This window comes from Dendropsophus ebraccatus, chromosome 8 (genome assembly GCF_027789765.1).
Source record: "Dendropsophus ebraccatus isolate aDenEbr1 chromosome 8, aDenEbr1.pat, whole genome shotgun sequence".
Classification (NCBI taxonomy): domain Eukaryota; kingdom Metazoa; phylum Chordata; class Amphibia; order Anura; family Hylidae; genus Dendropsophus; species Dendropsophus ebraccatus.
In genome coordinates this window covers 48,566,221-48,589,151 of record NC_091461.1, presented here as the reverse complement: position 1 = coordinate 48,589,151, position 22,931 = coordinate 48,566,221, and the positions used below count along the sequence as shown (strand labels likewise).

At 37.7% G+C, this 22,931-nt stretch overlaps 1 protein-coding gene across 1 annotated transcript in view; it reads right to left on the bottom strand.

The window, feature by feature from the left end:
* Positions 1–22,931, bottom strand: part of PCDH15 (protocadherin related 15) — a 796,162-nt gene that overhangs the window by 441,617 nt on the left and 331,614 nt on the right. Inside the window, exon 12 of the mRNA XM_069981835.1 lies at positions 14,436–14,581. Within this exon, the coding sequence (XP_069837936.1) occupies positions 14,436–14,581 (146 nt within the window). The remainder of the gene's footprint in view (positions 1–14,435; positions 14,582–22,931) is intronic.

The following is a 22,931-nucleotide window of genomic DNA, read 5'->3' as shown; positions in this document are numbered from 1 at the left end:
TGTACTTGATAGATAGTAAATTAGCACATTACATTCAGTTTCTCTTTATTACAATAGATTTGTCATATAACCATTTAAACACAGGTGTATACATTATAATAACAATAACACCATATAGTAATTTGGGAATGTTGTGTTTTTCTAGTAGCAATGTTTTCTGCATATGACACATGTAGTCTAGAATGCAATAAAATTTAAGGTGTCACTGTTGTTATAACTTTCAAAATCTAAATCAACAGTAGATGTGAAATTAAGCAAGTTTGCAATATACATTCATTATTTTTCATGTTGTTATGATGCTGTAAAACAAAGCTGAACTTACCAGAAATCCAGGCAGATTTTCTGACTTGTGCTGGCTGAAAAACGAGACTAAACACAGAAATTCCAGCCAGTACAGAGAGTCATGGCTCAATGTGTCCATTAATCACGTGACTGCCTTTTCTCTGTGAGCACTCAGATGGCCTGGGATACACTGGACTTCCTGTTTTCTGACATTTTGAGAAAAAAACTGTCAGAAAACAGGAAGTGCCATGTTTTCCATGAAAAAAAAAAATAATTAATTAATGTAAATTGCAAACTTGCTGTATATCACATCTACATCTATCTCATTTAAATTTCTAAAGTTATAACGACAGTGACACTTTAAGCAATGTTGTTATTGTGGTATTATTCAATATCCTGTTGTTTTTTATTTTATCTTCCCCTTGGTTGATAGAGTTAAAAATATAACAGAGGTAAAAAGAGGAATGTTATATGAAGAGGAACTGTTAATATGGTTCTCCACGACAATAAAGAAGTAATTCTCAATTTGTTTCTATAATGCAGGCTGTAATGCATGTACAATGCCAGTGATGAATCTTTACAGCATTTGAAATAACCTATAGCACTGTATCTCTGGATTGTGGTGGTCCCGACGGTGAGACCTGCTGCATTCATAGGGGCCCTATTCCACTGGACGATAATCTTTCAGATTATCGTTAAATTGTTCGAATCTAAACGATAATCGTTCGGTTGAAATGCAGTTAACGATTAACGTCCGAACGAGAAATCGTTGATCGCTTTATAAGACCTGGACCTATTTTTATCATTGCTCGTTCGCAAAAGACATTGTTTGCAATAAGACATTGTTCGGTTGTTCGCAATAGATACGAACGCAATAGCGAAGAAATAGCGAAGAAAAAACTATCGCAATTACGATCATAAGTAACGATTATCGTTCCATGGAAATAAGTGATTGTTTTTAGGTCTTTCGCAATAGCGGTCGTTTGAGATCGTTAATCGTTAACGATTATGCGAACGATAATCGTCTGGTGGAATAGGGCCCTTACCTTTTGATACGTCTGATGACAAGGTATTTTAAATGACAGTAACACTTTAAGGTACAGAATGATTTGTTGACATGTTTAAACTCAAAAGATTAGTACAGACTATGGAGGCAAATGACCTTTTGATAGGAATATTGTCATGTTTAAAGGGAACCAAGCACATTAAAGTTCAATCTACAGGCGGCATGTTACAGAGCAGAATTCGCTAAGCCGACTAACATATAGTTTTATAGGAAAAGTTCCAGGATAAATGGTCATTTATTAGTGTAAATCTCTGGTCATTGTAGGCAAGAAATTAGTTAGCTGCAGCTTGACTACTTGGCTCAGAATAAGTAGAGATTTGCATGAATAAATTATAAATTACAAATTATCCTGTACCTTTTTTTTCTATTGACTTGTGGGCACAGTCGGGTGTGCCTGCAAATCAATTACCCATTCACTTCAAAGTAAAGTACAGTTGCCGCCGTACGTTACATTGTGTGTGAACAGTTGTTATTTCCAGATTCTGTTCACTCAACAGTGTCCAGAAATAATGGGTATATACATTATTTTAATGCCTGTTCTAAAGAACGGGCATTAACATAACAATATTTGAACACAGCAGGCGGCATTGCCTTGCCTTCAATGCTATTCTTCCCCTGCAGTAAAGAAAGCACGCTGATTCTATTGCAATCAGAGTCCGTTCTTTACTGCAAAATTATGTTGTGTGAACATAGCCATAGAGTGATAGATCCCCTTTAACTTCATAATATACCTGTATGAAGATCTTTATTTTCACTCTGGTGATACATACTTTCCTTTATACAGCTGCCTCCTCCTTATGGTCTCTTTATGATTGTCTCTATTTCATGACACTGACTATCCAGGATAACAGGCAAGTATGCTATACATCATCTATTCAATGTTTTTGTTATATCAAAATTTATCTCTGATTTTTATTTTTCCTATGCTTTTAATTCCACAGTTTCTTGGATATTGAGAAATAAATAGAATTCTCTGTATAAAAAAATGTGACTATAAAAAGTAAAAAAAAAAATAAAATCTTAATATGAGTTATCGAAAGACATCCACTATAGAAAATGTGCTCTTTTCAAGTAATACATTTAGGTAACGAATCAAGGTTAAAGAACCTCATAAAGCATGAATATATATTGGATACAGATTTGTGCTCAAGGACAAGCTTAAAAGAAATGTGTTCGGAAACTAGAGACAGCACTCAAAATGATTTCTCTGTTCAGTGAGTTTATTCCTTTACACACCGCCAACATGAGAAGTATATCAAGCAATGTTTTGGGCACAGTCATGCCCTTCTTCAGGCTATAAATAAGCATAGAAGCTAATCAGCTATGACAGAATATATATGACACAATATGCAACATCAGTCTGCACAAAGCAGAAGTGTTTATAAGTCCGGTATATCTGTGAATGTGACAGACAACTTGGAAGATCTAATTCAGTTGTGTAGGAATTGTTTGGGGTATGTCATGGTTGTAGCTTGTAACTGAATAAAGAAATACAAAGGACAACAATTATACATAGTGCATAATATAGTTATACGTCTAACCATTCATGTATGTTATTTAAATGTAGGAATAGCTTGTATATAAAGACAGTAGCACAATGTAAACCAGTAATTTGAGGGAGGGGAAAAAAACAACTGACGTTCCATTCGTAGACTGTCCTCCCCATACACAGGAACATTCAGCATAGCCAAGCACTCCTGTGTTCTCTATGGGATGGGATGTCATGCAACTTATCTCTCTCAGAAAAATTATGTTGGGCAGTGATCTTCCATCATGCCTTTGTCTTCTGTCATGAGGACAGGGAAAATGTTTTGTGATGATATTCTGGACGATTATCATGTAGAAACAAGCAAGTAAATTATGGCTAAATGTTGTCTGGCAGTATGTTTACCAGATAATTTACCAATATTTGCAGCCGACGATATTACAAGATGGCTGCTTTTATGCCTCCTGCCCGTTCAGGCAATCACTGAATGAGGAACAGTACCAAGGCCAGTGATTGGCTGAGCAGGCTGTAACTCTCACACAAGCTCAAACACCGGCCAAGGCGCTGTCCCTTTTCTGTTAGTGATTAGCTCAGCGAAAAGTGACAGCCCACCCAGCCAATTACTGACTGAGAAAGGACAACGCTGCATCACAAAAATTCAATCATCTCTAGTTGTTCTCAAATGTTCAAAAGACCATAAAAAGCATACACATTTGTATTTTCTCCTAGATGCAATGCATCTTCTGTAATATGATATCCAATAGAGCATGCCGCAATCTTCTTTAGTCAGATTCATACCAAATCATATGGAAGCATATTTGAATAGAGAAGAGAATTCCATTTTATGAAAAATGCTAATCGAGCCGGAGGCATGGCTGTATAGATTTCAGCAATGTTTGGTGAAAGTGCACTAGTGGTACTAGTGCAAAGAAAAGAAAATAATATAATTAACCTCCACTCCAAGTGAATAAATACAATTATATTTATGCCCCATATAAAATTATTATAAAACATAATTACAGTGGTACCTCTGTTCTCAAACTGCTTGGAATTCAAACAGTATTTTCAAGGTAAGTTTGCTTTTATCACACTCTTGCTCGGTTCTCAAACACTTTTCAGGCATCCAGTCTTGAAATACAGTAATAGCGCGGTATTCGAACGAAAATTTATCTGCAAGTAACGTTCAAAATTAAAACTTTGCTCGGTATCGGAACGTTTTTGCGAGTGTGGATGGTGGGTTGTACTTGGTGAGTTAAGCATTGGGGAGGCTTCACATACAGCACAGTACTGTATAAGATTGTTGAAGTGCATATACAGTACAGTAGTAGTACAGTCCCACCATCTCCAATACTTTACAGTGCTGGGATGAGGAGGAATTAAGTTTGAGAACCAAGGTACCACTGTATTATAAAACATAAAAAAAACTGTACATGTTGGGCATTACAAAATTGGTAATGAAATGAAGTTGTAAAACTTTAATATTGTTTATAAAGCATGGTAAGCGTCGTAAAGGGAAAAAAAAACGGCAACAGATTTTATCAGTCTGCCTTGAACAAAAACAAAAAAACAGCGAGAAAAAGTCATATATAATTAAAAAATAATGTCAACAAAAACTATACATTTCCCAGCAAAAATTTGCTTATATCTATTAAGAAAAACATAAGAAAGCTATGGTGCTTGAAATGTGGCAATACATTTTTGTTGTTTGTATTGTCCCAAAGTACTTCATATATAATACGTCAAAAAAATAATAATAATAACAAAATATATATATATATATATATATATATATATATATATATATATATATATATGTACAAATTTGGTTTCACTGTAACTGTAGTGACACAGACAATACGGTATATTTATTGTACCCACAAAAAGGGTTAATTGTTAATGAAAGAAGGATACATAAATCACAAAAGGTCTCCAGAACTGGACACAGTATTCCAGATGTGGTCTCACTAGAGCTCTATACAATGGAATCACAATCTCCCTCCTTTCTACTGGTCATACCTCTAGCTGTATAGCCCAGCATGCAGCTTGCTTTGATGAAAAAATACAAAGAATAAAAAAACACAGTAGTGGATAGGTTGCTCTACTGGAGGCTGATGTTTAACCAGCATAAAACCTTGATTTAAAGGGATTATCCTGGTAACAAAAAACATATTCTAAATAATCCCCCTTCCAATACGACCCTATATGTATTTGCATGTATAACCTATCTTGCACCCTTTCCCTTTTTTTTTCTCATTCTTATTGGCTTTAAATGTGTAAAATCCTCTACTCTGGGTCCACTCTGGCCACGCTTAGCTCCCTCTTTCCCCCTCCCTTTGTAGTCACAGGACATGTGATCTCCTCTATCGGGGCTGGGTTAGCTGTCTATTGACTAGGTAACCTAACCCCCAGGAAACATTATCTGCATCATCTACATGCCCCTGTGCTGCTTTCATAGACTTACATGTGTCCCTGAGCCTAGGTTTCTGTAATATGAAAAGTTATAGTTCTATTTCTGCTTGCTGTCAGTGAATGCAGGCATACTGTATGTACCTGTCTTTGTGTAACAGCTCTGCATATTGTAAGTGTTATGGATGTTCTTAGAGTCTGAATGGAACTAGAATGTTTTCATTCACAATCAGCAAGCAGAGATCTTAACCTTCACCCCTCCCAACGCCCAGTAAACAGATGCCCATTATGCAGCACATAGCTACACCATGTGCACGTCGGCTCTGCTGAATCAGCTAGTATGGAATACATACTGGGGTGATGTGATGCAAAATTAGTGAAAAAAACTTGTCCTGTGTTTACTGTACAATAGTAATGACAGCAGTGGGCAGGGAAATATTGGGAAATATAGTTTCCTATCTTGTATATAGATTGGCTTTAAGAAAAGCTTGTAACTCAGTAAGGGAAGCAGCTGGAAAGACAGGAGATAGCTCAAAATGCTCAAGAATGCTAGGTGAGTAAGATGAGCTAGCTTTTAATAGTTTTGGGGCTTAGGTGGATAACCCCTTTAAGTTTAAATCCATCTTCATTATAAGTGTTCTGTTCAGGTTTAAAGCCCTTGTTTCTACAGCTGAAGAGTTTCCAGTGAGGGATCTGGCTGTTAGAGGCACATGAACATGAAGACAAAAGCATCTTACTATACACCTGATTTCAAGTTCAAGGAAGTTTTTTTTTTTTTTTGTGGTGGATAGAGATGGTGAAAAACAGCACTGTATAACAGATGTTGTATACCTCTTATACATAAAATATAAATAACATGTAAATATTAAATTATACACATGAAAGTGTTTATCTATATGACAGCATAGTAATAAAAATCTTTACTCGAAGCGTACATTAATAAACATGTTTATTTAAAGGTAATAAGACTCCAGCAGCTACTTTAAGGCGTTCACTGATAGAGAGCTATAACCAAAACCAAGATGTTAGCTTATATATGGCATGTAAGAATATGTTCTCAGGTCTTTACCTGACTGCTTTCCAATTCACCCTCCCTATTGGTGATCTAACATCATTTACATTTATAATATACAACAGGAAGTGAAGTAAAGCAATACAAAAACATACATTGCCTGACATGACAGGCTTGTGTTTATTTTTTCTGTGTTTGATGTTTGATAACGCTGTGACTTATGTGTGTTATTTATAGAATTGTTTTCATCATATATGGCAGGGGGCCCTGGAACTTGTCAGTCATCTCGGCTGGGTTTAACAGTTACCCCTGTACCAAATTTATCTATGCAGCTGGTGTTACTGTATATGTCTGTAAAAACAGATGGTAAACATATTTTAAACAGTTTTTTTTCCCATTTTTGTCTCTGTTGCTTAGAAATTGAAAATTGTACTTGTATGATAACACATGTTGAGTTTTTCCATGGCTTCATCTAGGGGATGACAGCTCCATAACTTTTTTTTACAAGGTACATTTGCTCTTAGAAAATAATAAATAAAAAAATAAGCTCTTCGAAGGCGAGGAGGAAAAACAAGAAATGCAAAAATGAAAATTGGCACAATTATTTTGGACTGGGGTATGAAAGGGTTAAAACAAAGCTATATTTATCTGAAATCCAGGTCCAGTAATGAAAATTGCAAAAATGCTTTATATGATATCTCCTGTTGATTTAGATTTTAAAAGTTCTAACGACCGCGACACTTTAAGGCACTATGGGGGAGATTTATCAAACATGGTGTAAAGTGAAACTGGCTCAGTTGCCCCTAGCAACCAATCAGATTCCACCTTTCATTCCTCACAGACTCTTTGGAAAATGAAAGGTGGAATCTGATTGGTTGCTAGGAGCAACTGGGCCAGTTAACTTTACACCATGTTTGATAAATCTCCCCCATGGGTCTTCTTGACCTAACAGCAGTTTGGAACATGAATTACAGCTAACATATTACCTTCAAAGGTGGTCTTGTGACACTAAACAAATGACAGGCAGACAGGAAGGTGTGGTGAGATAATAAAGAAAGTATACTTACCAGTCCATGTGCCCCTGTAGAGTCGCTCTCAGGTCTCTCCCACAGTCGCTAGATATTAATTTCCTCCTAGTTCTGTATACGTCATGGCCCTATCTCCTCTAGCTACACTGTTAGGAACCAGTTGATTGCTCAAACAGGCAGTCAGTGACTGCTGCAGTGTCCCTCTCTAGTCACTGATTGGTACATCAGCCGAGTACGTGACATTGTAGCTGGAGGAGCTGCAGGATGCCAGCGACTGTCGGCTATCATTAAGAAATGACATGGATTGGTAAGTATACTTTATTATGTCCTGCCCCCCACCCCCCTGCCTGCTAGAGATTAGTTAAGTTTCTTGACATAAGTCCCAAGAAACTAACTGTGACGAAATGCTGTTTGCACTGAGCGACTGACAAGTTACTAGCAGTGAGCAAAGTCGATATAGTAATGTGAAAGGTTTGGCGCTGCTTATATTTGGTGTATGAAGATTTGCATACTGTATCACTAATGGTTGACATTGTACCCATTGATGTAACTTAAAGATTCATGACTGGTGCTGGTCCGTGATGATCAGTGACCTCCCCTTCCTATATGTACTATCATTTTTTTCATAAGATTGTGTGCAGGTAGCTGAAATTTGACTTATTTTGCCAGTCTTATTTTTAAGCAATATGATATTAACAAGGTATGCCATTAATTTGTTTTCTTTTGCACACATCTTTTTTTAAATCACGGTTCTTGATAAAGCATGGTTTTTAATTCCCCACCACCTTCTCAACACTTTTCGTTGGCTCTGTATTAAGCTTCTGGCACAATCTTCTAGTGTAATTACAAAATTATTGAGTTGGTTAATTTTCTACATCTGAAGAAATGTGCAGAACTGTGACAGCAATTTCTTGATTAAAGATTGGAAATCACAAGCAGCTTTGTTTGAGACACCAAGTTTTACATCTTGTCAAAGGAAATTTAAGAAGTCATCAGTAAAATGTTGCCAAGAGCAAAAGTAGCCAGTGATGATCATCATTGGCACAGACAGCATTGTTTTCTAGTCTTTTCTTAAACTTGCTTCAAAGTTAAAGGGGATGGATGGTGAATGAAAAAAATATAATACATTTTGGTAGTAGTATTTTTGTACTACAGTGGTACAATTTTGTAATATAGTAACGGATATTTACATATGCACCTCCATATATCACTTTGTGGAAGTATTGTACACAGTCATCAAAACACAGAGTGCTTTTATAAAATGTCTGTCGATATATTACAGTATAGTACATTTTTCTTACTACATATTAAGGCCAGATTCACATATAATGGATCTGAAATGGATTTCACGATGCGAATTTGCAGAGAAATCCGCTGCGGATCTCTTGCCCGTTAGTCTCTTAGAGAATCCATACATATTATGTAAGTGACAGCCCCTTAACCCCCCGCCAGCTTAAAGCAAGCTTGAGCTCCACGCTCCGGCTTGCTTTAAGGATCCCGACATCTGGACATCGCACTTAGCGGTGGGGCAGCGTACTGATTAGCTAAGCAGGACGTCCAGCCAGGAACCCCCAAAGCAATCTGGAGCAGGTAATATATGTACAAGATGTCAATCCCACTGCAAGTATGGATAACAGGCAAGGGATCTGCATTGGATTTTTCTGGAATTTGCAGCGTGAAATCTGCTGCGGATGCGGTACATGTGAATCTGGCCTAAGGCCGGGTTCACACATCGTAAGACACCGGCCATTCTGTGGCCGGCCATAATTTGTCGGAGCCGCACTTTCCATTGTGTGAACTGACAGTTCTGTGCAGTTCTGTGAGGCCGCCATATAACCCATTTCTCAAAGACCAGAAAGTAGCATAAGATATTTATAAAGAGCCTATGATAGATTATTATGCTAACCCACCCTCTAATGATAAAGAGATAATTCTGCTCATTGTCTACCAGTCTATAGACCAAAGCTGAAAAGTGTGCTACACAAAGCAAGAAATACCACCTTAAAGTGATGGATTTAGGGTCCAGAGTGAAAACTGAAATGTCAATATTTTTATGTGCATAGACACAAAAAATACCTCCAAGTTTTTATCATATTAACATTGATTTGTGTTTATATTATAAGCTAAATGTATATAATATACATTAATGTTGATACATTTAAATATTGTCAATGCATGTTCATGGTTATGATTTTTTCAGAAAACAAAAATCTAATCTGTTGTTAATTTCAGTGGCGTACAGCCTTGATAAACATTCAACAACACAAACATACCTCCATAATAAAAGTTAATTAATGAGAGCACACTTAATTAAAACTATAACAGGTTTCAGATTAGCGTCTGTATTCAATCATCAATTAATATTCAGTGACATAAAATCTACATTATGTAAACAAATGACTAATAAACAAGATCTAATAATACACTAAGATGACTAACAACTAGAGATGAGCAAAGCAAACTCTCCGAACTAAGAATCGTTATGAACCTTGAAAAAGTTCGGTTCGTAAACAAAATTTTTTTTTTAAAAGCTTCTATGAACCCAGTACAAAATGGTGGCCACACATTGTACATTTCCTTAAAAACCCGGATGCAAGGCATTATCGATGCAAAACACTGAGTCCACCCCCTCCTCTCTGCGTGCCTTTTAGCTCAAATAATTAACATGTCAATTCCATGGCGGAGAGTTCCGCCAGTTTTACTCAGTGTGAACTGGCCCTTAGTTCGGTTTGTTTAAAGTTGGGTTTGGACAAACCTGAACTTTACACCACAGTTTGAAGTACCTGGTGAACTCAACAAGACGCTCATCTCTACTATTGACCCATAAAGTCCCAAATATGTACAACATATTGCACTTTTTTTTATTAGATGTTAATGTTTTATGATCAAAATGTACATTTTCTGCAATACAAATGGTGCATGGGGCCAAGCTTTGGAGTAATAGAACTGTTAGAATCAACAGAAAATAGATTTATGTTAGCACAGAGTGCTCAACATGATGTTATCCATGCCATCCCAAAAGTATATTATAAGAATTAATTTTTCAAAAGACAAAGGTTTATGCCAAAATAATAAGAATATGAGGGCCCCAATTTAAATAAATTAATTAACAAATAAGTAAACGTCTACAAACGTATTCAAATGTAAGTGAATTGTGATTATCCTATTATTTTGTTTTAAAGTTTTACACTATGGGGATGTGTGCTCTAATTTATGCTTTGTACTGTAACAACACAAATTACTTAAATATGTGCTGTTACACAAAGAATAGAGAACAAAAAAGGAGCTGTGTAAAGAGACTAAACTCGTTATTCATTCATTTTACTTCCATTTTATAAGAAGTCATCAAAAGGAATTTCACTATGTGGAACAAAATGTGCTGAACGAAAATCTAACTCTATGACTTGTCGCCCCTGAAATGTCTACATAAAAGGATGCGCAGAGATCCTGAATTCAAGCTCTCCATCACTTAACACTTTAATATTACTTCCATAAAAAAATAAGATAATAGGGATTTTTTTCCTCCAGAAATATAAATAAATTTACAACTGGGCATCACCATTCCCTGGGTCTATAAGTTGTGCTGCCACCACCTGCACAAGTCAGACACTGGCAGTATTGATTTATTTACAGTATATTGGAACACATCCAACTAAGTAAAAAAAAAAAATAAAATAGATGACAAGCATAATCTCTTTTTTCCTTCTTTTAAAAGGCTTGTCTGAAGAGCACAACATTATGCAGATATTGGAAAATGTGTGCAGGTGTGGTTTTGCCTGTATATGAGCACTGAGGAGCAGAACAGGTATGACCTTTTCCCTTCAAAGGTTATGGATGATTTTTTTTTTTTTTTTACTGAATTCACTTTTATAGTTTGTTTCCTGAATAGAAATTACAAAACTTTTGAAAATAGTCTTTGTTAAAGATTTCCTACAATTTAGCTGGTGTTCAGTGAAAGATTAAATTTGAAAAGGAGGCTGCCTTCTTAGTGTAGTATACACCAGCTCAGATTGTGGACATAATCCTTGACGGGCAACTCACACATGCTGTAGATAGAGAGGAAAGCAAACAAGAGGCAATTCACAGGGTATAATCATATAGGAAGTGTTCTAGTGTAGAGAGAAAGCAAAGCTCAAACAGATAACTGTACAAGGCTGTAAAAGAGAAACTAAGTAAACTTGATTTTATTTTCAACCTATAGAGAAAGTGTGTTTGCAATATAATGAATAAAATCCAAGTTTTTTTTGTTTTTTTTTCTTCAAAGGTGTCCTTGCACTTTAAAGGGAACCTGTCAGCTATGAGTTTTCTTGCTCTGCAGCTATTTAACAGTGTTAGCAGATTGGAATGTGAATTGCAGCTGACAGATTTCCTTTCGGTGCAGATCTCTCCTTCATGATGAACATGGCAAATACACTTAGAGATTCTATCACAAAGTTAAAATAGCATTTTTCTGGAGGAAATTATACATAAGACTCCATATCCATTTATTCTACACAATATGTCAAAGAGAGAAATATTATAATAGTACCTATTTTTTTTTAAAGTTCCCTGTCAAAAGGGTATCTTGTGCAGAATAATAACATATCTTGCTAAAAACAATAATTCATGCTGAACATTACAACAATACAGGATCTTGACCTATGTCTTACCAATTCCCAATCTCTTCTTTATGAAACATATTTAGATTTTTTTTCTTTTAGACTCAAATTTCAGATGAAGCCATATTATAAATAATGAATGTTTATGACAAAAGAAAGGAAAAATGTTATAGACCAGAGGATTGGCTTTGTTATGTTTTTACTTTACAGGTTAAAAATCCCCCTCTTTCTTTCTTCTCATTATCGAGTATATCTGTTGAGGGAGAATTATTTGTCAGGAGCCCTAAAGATGCTGCAGTCGTGCGGATGACACAGGCCCAGCTCCTGTACTTGTGTCATCCAGGATCATTAATTAATGTTGCTGCAGCATCAGGCGGTGGGAGGAGGTTAACATGGGATATAGTGTTTTACTTTATGGTCCCAGTACATACACAGATATCTGACAGATTATCAGATAGATTTTTGAAGCCAAGGCCAAGAATGTATTTGAAGGGAGGAGAAAGCTCAATCTTTCCTTTATGACCTGTCCTCTGTTTATAGTCTGTTCCTGACTTTGGCTTCAAAAATCTGCCAGATATCTGTGTGTGTAAAGGGACCCTAAGGGTGCTCGTGTGTCCTCTGAATTACACTGAGTAGAAAATTTGTAGCTGATTTTTATACCTATTTGCTTTGATGGGTCTGCAGTAGGGATGGTCTGAACCGAGTTCGGTTCGGGTTCTTAGGAACCCGAACTCTCTGTAATGATTCCCACTGTCTGCCCGCTCCGTGGAGAGGGAGGATACAGCGGAAGGACCGCCTGGAAAACTGGGATACGGCCATAGCCATAGGCTGTATCCCAGTTTTCCAGGCAGTCCTCCCGCTGTATCCACCCGCTCCACGGAGCGGGCAGACAGCAGGAATCTGATGCCGAGCGTTCGGGTTGATACGAACCCGAACCTCTGCAGTTTCGGACCATCCCTAGTCTGCAGCAAATGTGCAATAGTAAAGGATTTACAGATTTGCTGCAAACCCATTGAAGTAAATTGGAAAGTCCACAGCAGATTTTCCGCAACTCGGACGCTCAGCGGGTTATGTGTGTGAATGTACTACTGTATTGTGCAGTTTTTGCTGCAGCTTTAAAGCTATTACCAGCTGTGAATCATAATGATAAAGATAATATAAAGATGAACAGATCATTTAACTTTTTTTTAACTTCTAGTATGGAATAGGTTCAAGAAAATAAAAATAGCCCCTGTTCTTCATAATATCTAACTGAATGTTTTGCTAACCTGTCTTACCACACAAGCATCTTTAATGATTATTCCCTGTGATTTTGTGGCTATATAGTAAAAATCATGTTGGATTTGTACTATTTTAACACAATAATGCAAATCATTGTAAAATATTGCTAATTTTGTTGCACTTTTAACAAAATTACAGCTAAAACACAATGTGTAATGTGTGAACACAGTCTAAGGATATGTTCAGACATGGTATGAGACCGGCCGGGTCACAGAACGGACAGTCTCAGAAAAGATCATTCCAGCCAGATGATCTTTAGCGTTGCCGAGTTCTGATGCGGGTGCATCCGTTTGCGCCTGCATCAGAACTCCCTACTGCACACTATGGAGTCGCACTGACAGAGTTTTCTGCGGCCGCCTTTCAATGAATAGTGGCCGTAGAAAGTTTTCTACGGCGTCGCTAGGGACCCCCGCCGGAGTGTATATCATGTGTATACAGTACACTCCGGCCGGGATTTCATCGGCCTGCAGCACAACTTAAGTTCTGTACCAATCACTGCCGTTGCAACAACGGCCATGATTAGTACAGAACTTACGTTGTGTGAACATGGCCTAAGTGTTTTATTTCTGATTTTATCTCTATGATCAATCTATTTAATCATCATTTTCATTGTTTTCTTCAATGATGTTTCACAAACTAACACAAGTTCCACAACATTCTATTATTCCTAAATATTATTACTCTCTTTGCCTTAAAAATTATTTCAAGTGAACAATCCCTGCAGATGCAATAATAAATGTGCTACCTGCAATAAAACAAATAGTACAATTATGTTAGTTACTTGAGGGTAGATGAATCAAAGAGGTGAATATTTTTCTTAAATTTATTAAACTAAGATGTAATGCCATTGGGCTTATTAATTAAACACTGACATTTTGAGCAATCTGCCTGCGTGTGCTGAATAGAACTGACTTAAAGTTTAAATCTTGGCTACAAAGTTAAGGAGAAAATAACGGAATATGTGGGCTTTGGTGAAGTTTAAAACATCAGTGGAGATTGTGGACATCCACATTTGGTGCCATAGGAAGACTTTATAAATTGCACAGATTTCTAACAATATGCAAATAGTGCAAATAATAACTGTTAATAAACCAACTACGTGTGGATTAACAGACTAGATGACTTCACTTAGAAGATACAAGGTTTGGTCTGTTCTTAAATATTTTGCACAAATGTCTAAACATGGAAGTTACAATATTGATAAGAAAACTTAAAATAAATAATAATAATAATAATTATATACAAATACATATTTGAATGTTCTTGGTAAACTTACTTTTATTATGCTGTCACTAGGAGTCATGTCTGTATAGATCTTGATGCTATAGGAAATGTTGGAAAATGTTGGGGTGTTGTCATTAGCGTCAATAACTATGATATCCACATTCACTGGATAACTTTCTTGGGTACCGTCTGAAGCAACTATCTGTTAACAAAAAAAGAAAATTAAATTAAAATATTAGCACACGGAATAAAAATGGATAAGATATGGTTAATCACAAAATATATACATAATTTGAAAGTGCTGGGTCTCACACTGGAGACAGAAGCTATGGAGATGGAGTGGGAGGCTCCCTCCAAATGCAAAGATGTATGTGGCTGGAAGCAGGGAGAAGAGGGGGCTATTGTGCTATTGATATCAAAGCCTGCCCTGTTCAGTTTTGGTACTATTCTGTTAGTATAAATATGAGGTTTGGTCATTTGCATGTTTTGGTGTGTGCAAAGATACTTTTAAGGATCTTTCAAACACATTATCCCACTGGCCACTTCTACAATTTTTATTCATTTTATTCAACTGTTATCCTCCCCACATTTCATAAGCATTCAATGTAAAGCTTCATTCAGACTAATATGAACATCTATGGTATTGTAATCATGGTTGAAAAGTTCCATTGCCTAGTCATGAAAAAAATACTAACACCCGGTAAAAAGAAACAAATGTCTCAGGCTCTTACCAGAAAAATGTTTCTAAAATTACTTCAGTGCCATCTACAGTACTTGGGTTTCCTAGTGACTGTCATTTAATGTGTGTGACACAAATTTAAGCTTTTGCTACCCATGCCCCTGATATAGGATACATAACTGATTTGTTAATATATGAGAAGAAATGTATTGATCTCACCAACATAGGAGGATTTTACAATTTCTTTTATTCTACATGCTTTTTATGTTGATGGTTTTTTTTTATTTCTAAGTACTGTACCATTTCCCTTGTAATTCCTGTTGATGTATCATTATACAGTGGTGCTTTAGATTACAAGCATAATTCGTCCCGGGACCATGCTTGTAATCCAAATCCACTCTTAAACCAAAGCAAAATTTCCCATAAGAAATCATTGAAATGCAGACAATTGGTTCCACAGTTCCACCCCAAAAATAATCATTTTTTTTCTGAATAACACATAAAACAAATGAAACAAACATTTAGAAAGAGCTGAATATGTCATATTATAAGTTACTGTACAGTATAGCAATCAGGATGTGGAGTACAATGTATAGTCAGTGCATAAACCTGAAAAACAGCAGCAGTGCGTAGATACCAGGAAGTGAGAATCATAGAGCTGTTCAGGAGGACAGTGGCAGAAACTTTTCTATACAGCAGTGTGAATGGCTGGGTGTACGTGCAGGCACATTATAGCAGCAGTGTGTATAGATGAGTGTAAGTGCAGGCACATTATAGCAGGAATGAAGAGGATGGGAAACACAAGGGCTGACAGAGACTGCAAAAAATGAATGAGCAGGTTATAGGATGAGCAAACTATAGCAGCACTCTCTGTCCGGGTTCAGAGGGGTTACAGCTGTTAAAAGATTACCCCCATAGTCCTGTCTCCTGATGTAAGCCCCAGCTTGAAGTGGATCTGCTATGATTTGGAAGGTAAGGGAGACTTCCTGGGTCAGAGTACAGTGCTGTAGACCATACTATGCAGACCATGCCCCTCCCCCACTCCCGTCTCCACCCAATACAGGGAGCTCTTAAACCAAGGTGATGCTCTTAATCCAAGTTACAATTTTGAAAAACTGTAAGCTCTTCTTGCAAAACGCTCTCAATCCAGTTTGCTCTTAAACCAAAATACCACTGTACTTTAATTATTAAAATATTTTAAAAAACTATTGCAACCTCTATGCATTTTATATGTCTATCATAAGGATTTATTTCATGGCTGATAATGTACACATCTGACTCACGCTGTGCTTTGTTATGCTATAAATGTTTTTACTCAGTTGCTAAGAACGATCTTAAAGACATTCTTCCGCGATTATGCCTTTGGCCATTTGCACCAAAGTTTGTGTAATTTCTATTGCTATTTTTTTTTTACTGTCCACTGAAATAACAGACAACCAGCAACATACTATAACAATATACTGATTATAGGAGTACAAATAAAATTGAAAAGAACATATTTCATACATTTGCCCCTGACATTCATAAGGTGAGAATTTGATTTAATATTCCAACAGGAAACAAAAGATATTTGTTGTATTTATCACTTTTTAATAAGACATATGATATAAAATATGTATATAGGACAAACTGTGACATTACATATATGGGTTTACATTTACTGTGTGGAGGCACATGAGGGGTACCCACATATGGAGTGGGCTCAGCTCAGAGGGCATACTTTTTACCCCCCCCCCAATTAAATCCCTTCTGCTTCTGAGTTGCAAAGAGCACTATTCCTACCACTGATGTGTGCACTTTGTGTAGGTTATCATGTTTATAAACTGCCGCTGCTTGCGTCTAATTGTTGCTGATTGCTTTCTTACCTTTGCACAAACTAAAAGGCAATCACTCAATCTGCAGACAGACAGGGAATCAGCAACCTATGAATGAACTAGACTAAAGAGAGCAAAGATCATAGGGAAGAGTACTGTGCTCTGCAGCTCAAAAGCAGAAAAACGCAAAAAAACAAAACAAAACCTTACTCAGGGACAATGCTACTATTTTTAAAATGCCATATAATAATAATAATAATAATAATAATAATAATAATAATAATAATATTTTAATATTTTTATTTATATAGCGCCAACATATTCCGCAGCACTTTACAATTCTGGGGGTACATACATAGACAAAAATCAGACATTACAGAGATCTACGTATAATTATCCATACATGAGGAGTGAGGGCCCTGCTCACATGCATGAGCTTACAGACTATTAGGAAGGGGTGCAAGACAAAATGGCAGAGGGGCAAAGTCCTTCCTTTTTAGCATGGTCTGGCCATCTTTATAAATAAGGCAGTGCAGTTAAATGTGGGTAAACCAGTCACCAACCAATGCCTGCCTGCTACAGGTGCTTGAATGCCTGGCGTATGTGTTTTGGGGAGGGGGGGCGGCAATTTAGAGAACCTGGTATGCCTGTTTGAACAGATGTGTTTTGAGGGCACGTTTGAAGCTTTGGGTATTGGAGGTGAGTCTGACAGTCTTGGGTAATGCATTCCATAGAACTGGTGCAGCTCGGGTGAAGTCCTGGAGATGGGAGTGAGAGGTGCGGATTAAGGTGGTTGTTAGTCTTAAGTCGTTAAAGGAGCGTAAGGCACTGCTAGGGCGGAAGACAGAGATGAGGGAGGAGATGTAGGGAGGTGCAGCACTGTGGAGAGCCTTGTGGGTGAGCAGGAGGAGTTTATATTGAATCCTGTGTTTATTAGGGAGCCAATGTAATGACTGGCACAGAGGGGAGGCATCTGTATGGCGGCTGGAAAGGGAGATGATCCTGGCTGCTGCATTGAGAATGGACTGGGGAGAGGAGAGTTTAGAGAAAGGAAGGCCAATTAGTAGGGAATTGCAGTAGTCAAGACGGGAATGAATAAGAGCGACAATAAGACAATAGACAATAACAAAGTAATAATTAGGTGACAAATGTATAACTTTTTTCAGGGTCCTTTTACACAAACAGATATCTGACCAATTTATCTGACAGATTTTTGAAGCCAAAGCAGGTAACAAACCATTCTTGGCTTTGGATTAAAATATCTTTCAGAAAAATTGGTCAGATATTAGTGTTTGTAAAAGGACCCTTAGAAACCCAGTAGTAGAACTGAAAGTCAGGGGCAAGGTGTGGCGAATGTCCAAGAAGGATCCCATGCAGATGTTTTGTACCATGAACAATGAGCATTTACCCCACTGCCCTAAGTGCTGAACTGTCTGGCAACTGTGGTGGTGGGGGATTTATAGAGAAGACTACAGTCATGGCCAAAAGTTTTGAGAATTATACAAATATTAATTTTTACAAAGTCTACTGCTTCAGTTTTTAAAATGGCAATTTGCATACACTGCAGAATGTTATAAAGACTGATCAGCTTAACAGCAATTACTTTCAAAGTCAATATTTGCCTAGAAAATGAACTTTATCCCCCAAAACATATTTCAACATCATTGCAGCCCTGCCTTAAAAGGACGAGCTAACATTGTTTCAGTGATTGCTCCATTAACACAGGTGTGGGTGTTGATGTTGACAGGGCTGGAGATCAATCTGTCATGATTAAGTAAGAATGACACCACTGGACACTTTAAAAGGAGGCTGGAGCTTGGCATCATTGTTTCTCTTCTGTTAACCATGGTTATCTCTAAAGAAACACATGCAGTCATCATTGCACTGCACAAAAATGGCCTAACAAGGAAGAGTTATTCAATTAGACCATGGGAATCCGGCATTACTAGCTACTGCTTTAGTACTATAGCTTCACTGGCAATAGACACACTTACGATACATTCAGGTGGTGCTCTACTGTAGACAGTCACTGAATCCAATATATAGCAATGAGAAAAAGAAAAGGCACTCACCCCAGGTGTATCTTCTTCTTTATTTCAAAAAGCAGTCAACTTAAAAGCCGTAAGGAGAGGGAGCACGGCACACAGGTCATAGCGAACACTTCCACTAGCTGACACAGGTCTCAGCTGAACACTTCCACTAGCTGGTGGAGGAAGCTAGAGGAAGTGTTCAGCTGAACACAAAACGTGCGTCACTGTGACCTGTGTGCCGTGCTCCCTCTCCCTGCGGCTTTTAAGTTGACTGCTTTTTGAAATAAAGAAGAAGATACACCTGGGGTGAGTGCCTATTCTTTTTCTCATTGCTAACAGGGAAGAGTATCGCAGCTAGAAAGATTGCACCTCAGCCAACAATCTATTACATGATCAACAACTTGAAGGAGAGAGGTTCCATTGTTGCCAAAAAGGCTCCAGGGCACCCAAGAAAGACCAGCAAGTGCCAGAACGTCTTTAAAAAGTGTTTCAGCTGCAGGAACGGGTTACCAGCAGTGCAGAGCTTGCTCAGGAATGGCAGCAGGCAGATTTGAGTGCATCTGCACGCACTGTGAGGCGGAGACTCTTGGAGCAAGGCCTGGTCTCAAGGAGGGCAGCAAAGAAGCCACTTTTCTCCAGAAAAAAACATCAGGGACAGACTGATATTCTGCAAAAGGTACAGGGAGTGGACTGCTGAGGACTGGGGTAAAGTCATTTTCTCTGATGAATCCCCTTTTCGATTGTTTAAGACATCTGGAAACTGCTTATTTGGAGAAGACGAGGTGAGCGCTACCACTAGTCTTGTTTAATGCCAACTGTAAAGCATCTTGAAAACATTCGTGTGTGGGGTTGCTTCTCAGCCAAGGGAATCTGCTCTCTCACAGTCTTGCCTAAAAACACAGCCATGAATAAAGTATGGTACCAGAATGTCCTCCAAGAGCGACTTCTCCCAACCGTCCAAGAGCAGATTGGCGATCAACAATGCCTTTTCCAGCATGATTGAGCACCTTGCCAAAATGGCTCAGGGAACAAAACAGAGATTTTGGGTCCATGGCTAGAAAACACTTTTATAAATGTTTTCTATTAAATAAATGTAAGGCATATCAAATACAAGTTCTGATAAGCAGGGTTCCCAAGTCCGGAACTAAAAAAAACTTTGTATTTACCTCTGAATTTGGCCATAGAGTGCTGATTCGACTAACAGAAAAGGGTTGACATTCCTGCTCTTGCACTATTTGAATGAGAATCGGTGCTGTGATTGGCTGCTATGGTTAACAAAGACATTTTCACTTTTAGACAGTTTTCTTTTATTCTCTATACTTTATCTACTGTCCTAAAATATTAAGGAGGTTTTACAGGTAAAATAAAAAAATTAAAAATTATAAGAATTTTTGAAACTTCAATCTATCACTAACTACTGGCATTGTTCCCTCTCCATAAGAACATGCAACCATTACACTTATCCTTAAAAAAAAACATTCATGGACCCTGCCTTATCCAGCTATCGCCATATCTCACTGTAGCTCCTGGAACTACATGCCTACCATAAACTATCCTCCTCATCCAACTCGCTCTTCGACCCCATGCAGTCTGGCTTCTGTGCTCTCAACTTTAAAGAAACTGCCCTGACCAAAGTGGCCAACAACTCGTTAACTGCCAAAGCCTCACGCCAATACTCTGTGCTCCTTCTCTTAGACGTATCCTCTGCCTTCGACACAGTTGACTACAAACTCTCTCATTCCTTCTTCCCATCTACATCTATACCTTTGGCTTGGGTCACATGATAGAATCCCATGGCTATAAGTACCACCCACCTCTATGCTGATGACACTCAGATCTACCTCTCCGGTATGGATGTCACCTCTCTGCTATCCAGAGTCTCAGAGTGTCTATTAGGTACTGTATAATGTATTTTCCTTCTTCTCCTCCTGCTTTCTAAAACTCAACATGGAGAAAACAAAACTAATCATCTTTCCCCCATCTTGTTTTTCCCTTTTATCTAATCTCTCAATCACAATTAATGGCTGCACTCTGTCCCCTGTACCCCAAGTCTGCTGCCTTGGGGGTCACCTCTCTACCCTTTCTTTTAAACCACACATTCAGACCCTGACCACCTTCTGCCACCTTCACCTCAAAAACTGAATCCTAAATCCACTCTTTTTTCACTTGCTCTCATTATCTCTCACATGGACTCCTGTAACATCCTCCTCTCTGGTCTTCCATCTAATACCCTTCAATATATCCTTAATTCTGCTGCCCGACTAATCCACCTCTCCCCTCACTCTGCCTCTGCCAATCCCTTCATTGGCTTCCCATCGCCCAACATATTTACAGTATTTTAAATTGTTGATCATAACATACAAGGCCATTCACAACATTTCCCCTGTGTACATCTCTGATCTGATATCCTGCTACCATCCCTCATGCAACCTCCAATCCTCCAATGACCTCCTTTTATGCTCCCCCTTTTGCGTACCTCACACAAATCCAAGATCCAAGATTTTGCCTGAGCCTTCCCATACTCTGGAACTCACTACCCCAACATATCCGGCTTTCATCCACGACCAGGACCTTCAAAAGTAACCTGAAAACCCATGTCTTTACAATATATAAAATTTCTGCATCACACTTTGGCTGCACTTTATCTTCTTCCTCTCTCCCCATACCTTATAGATTGTAAGCCGTTGCGGGCAGGGTCCTCTTTCCCCATGTACCACTCTGCCATTTACCTTCATGTAATGTGTTTTGATCTTGTAATGTTCCTGTTTGCTAATCCCTATGACTTGTATAGCGCTCTGGAATCAAGGGCGCTTTATAAATAATAATGATAATAACTGGCTGTGATCATTAGTGAAGCCTGAAGCCTGGGTACAGCCTGGAGCCAAATGCTTAACTCCTTGCCAAGTCACCTTATTCGACTCATTACAGGAGAAAGGCTTTATTAAAGGGCTATGGAGTCAGTTTGGGTGGGTGGCAAGGGAATGAAGTAGGGGCCGTGTGCACTTTACCCAGCTATAACAAAAAATGCAAGGGTCTAAGTACTGAAATATAGTGTGATTTAAGCTACTGGCATATCTGAATGGCAAGTCAAAAGATTTTTTTTTTACAAATGACACTAATACTTTAAATACTGGGCTCGCAGAGGGGAACAAGGTAGCAAAATAGCCCAATACCCATGGTACCCTTTATCTACCCGTAAATTCATCTGCTAATTGACTTACCCGATTACTATTCATACAGAGTTATTTTAAGATGACACATTTCTGTGTGTCATCTTACTCCTTAGTATTTTTATCCAATATAGACACCTCTCTGCATTTGATAAGCTACTTTCATTCAGAATTAGCCTCCTGTGACAAATAAACCTTGTCTATGCATGGCCGAGTCCCTTTATTACCAATTTTATTTTGTTTTCTTTCATTATATACATCATTCATATTCAGAGCCAAGATTTTCTCGGAAACTTGATGAAAAAAAAAATAATGTTTTTCATAGAAGGTCTGTATTTTAAACCAATAAATCAGAAAATGTACGATTATATTCCATGCCAAGATGCACAACTCATCCAGTTTTAGTCATTTCTAAATTTTCTATTCACTTTCTGGGAGTTAATATGAATTTGACAGACTTGACATTACTTTCTGGCAAGCACAGAAGTGCAGCTTCATCTATCTAGGTATAATGATTTCTCAGCATATGAAAATGAAGAGGGATAGTCATTTTAATTTTCCCTCCAGGCATTAGATCCTTAGTGTAATAGCTGAAGCGTAAATCACTGCATTAGCATTTAGTATGTGACACATGCATTGATAACAATACAACAACACTGATTATTTTGGACCTTTTCATTTCAACTTGTAATGCATAAAGGACAAGGGGAACATTTTACTTTTTATTGTAAAAATGTTGGATCAGCTACACAACATTACCAAAGATTTTCCCAAAGTATGAATATATAAATTCTGAAGTTCTTTCTTTTTTTTAATAGTTTTTTTTGCATTTTTGTTGAATTTTTGCTACTTAAA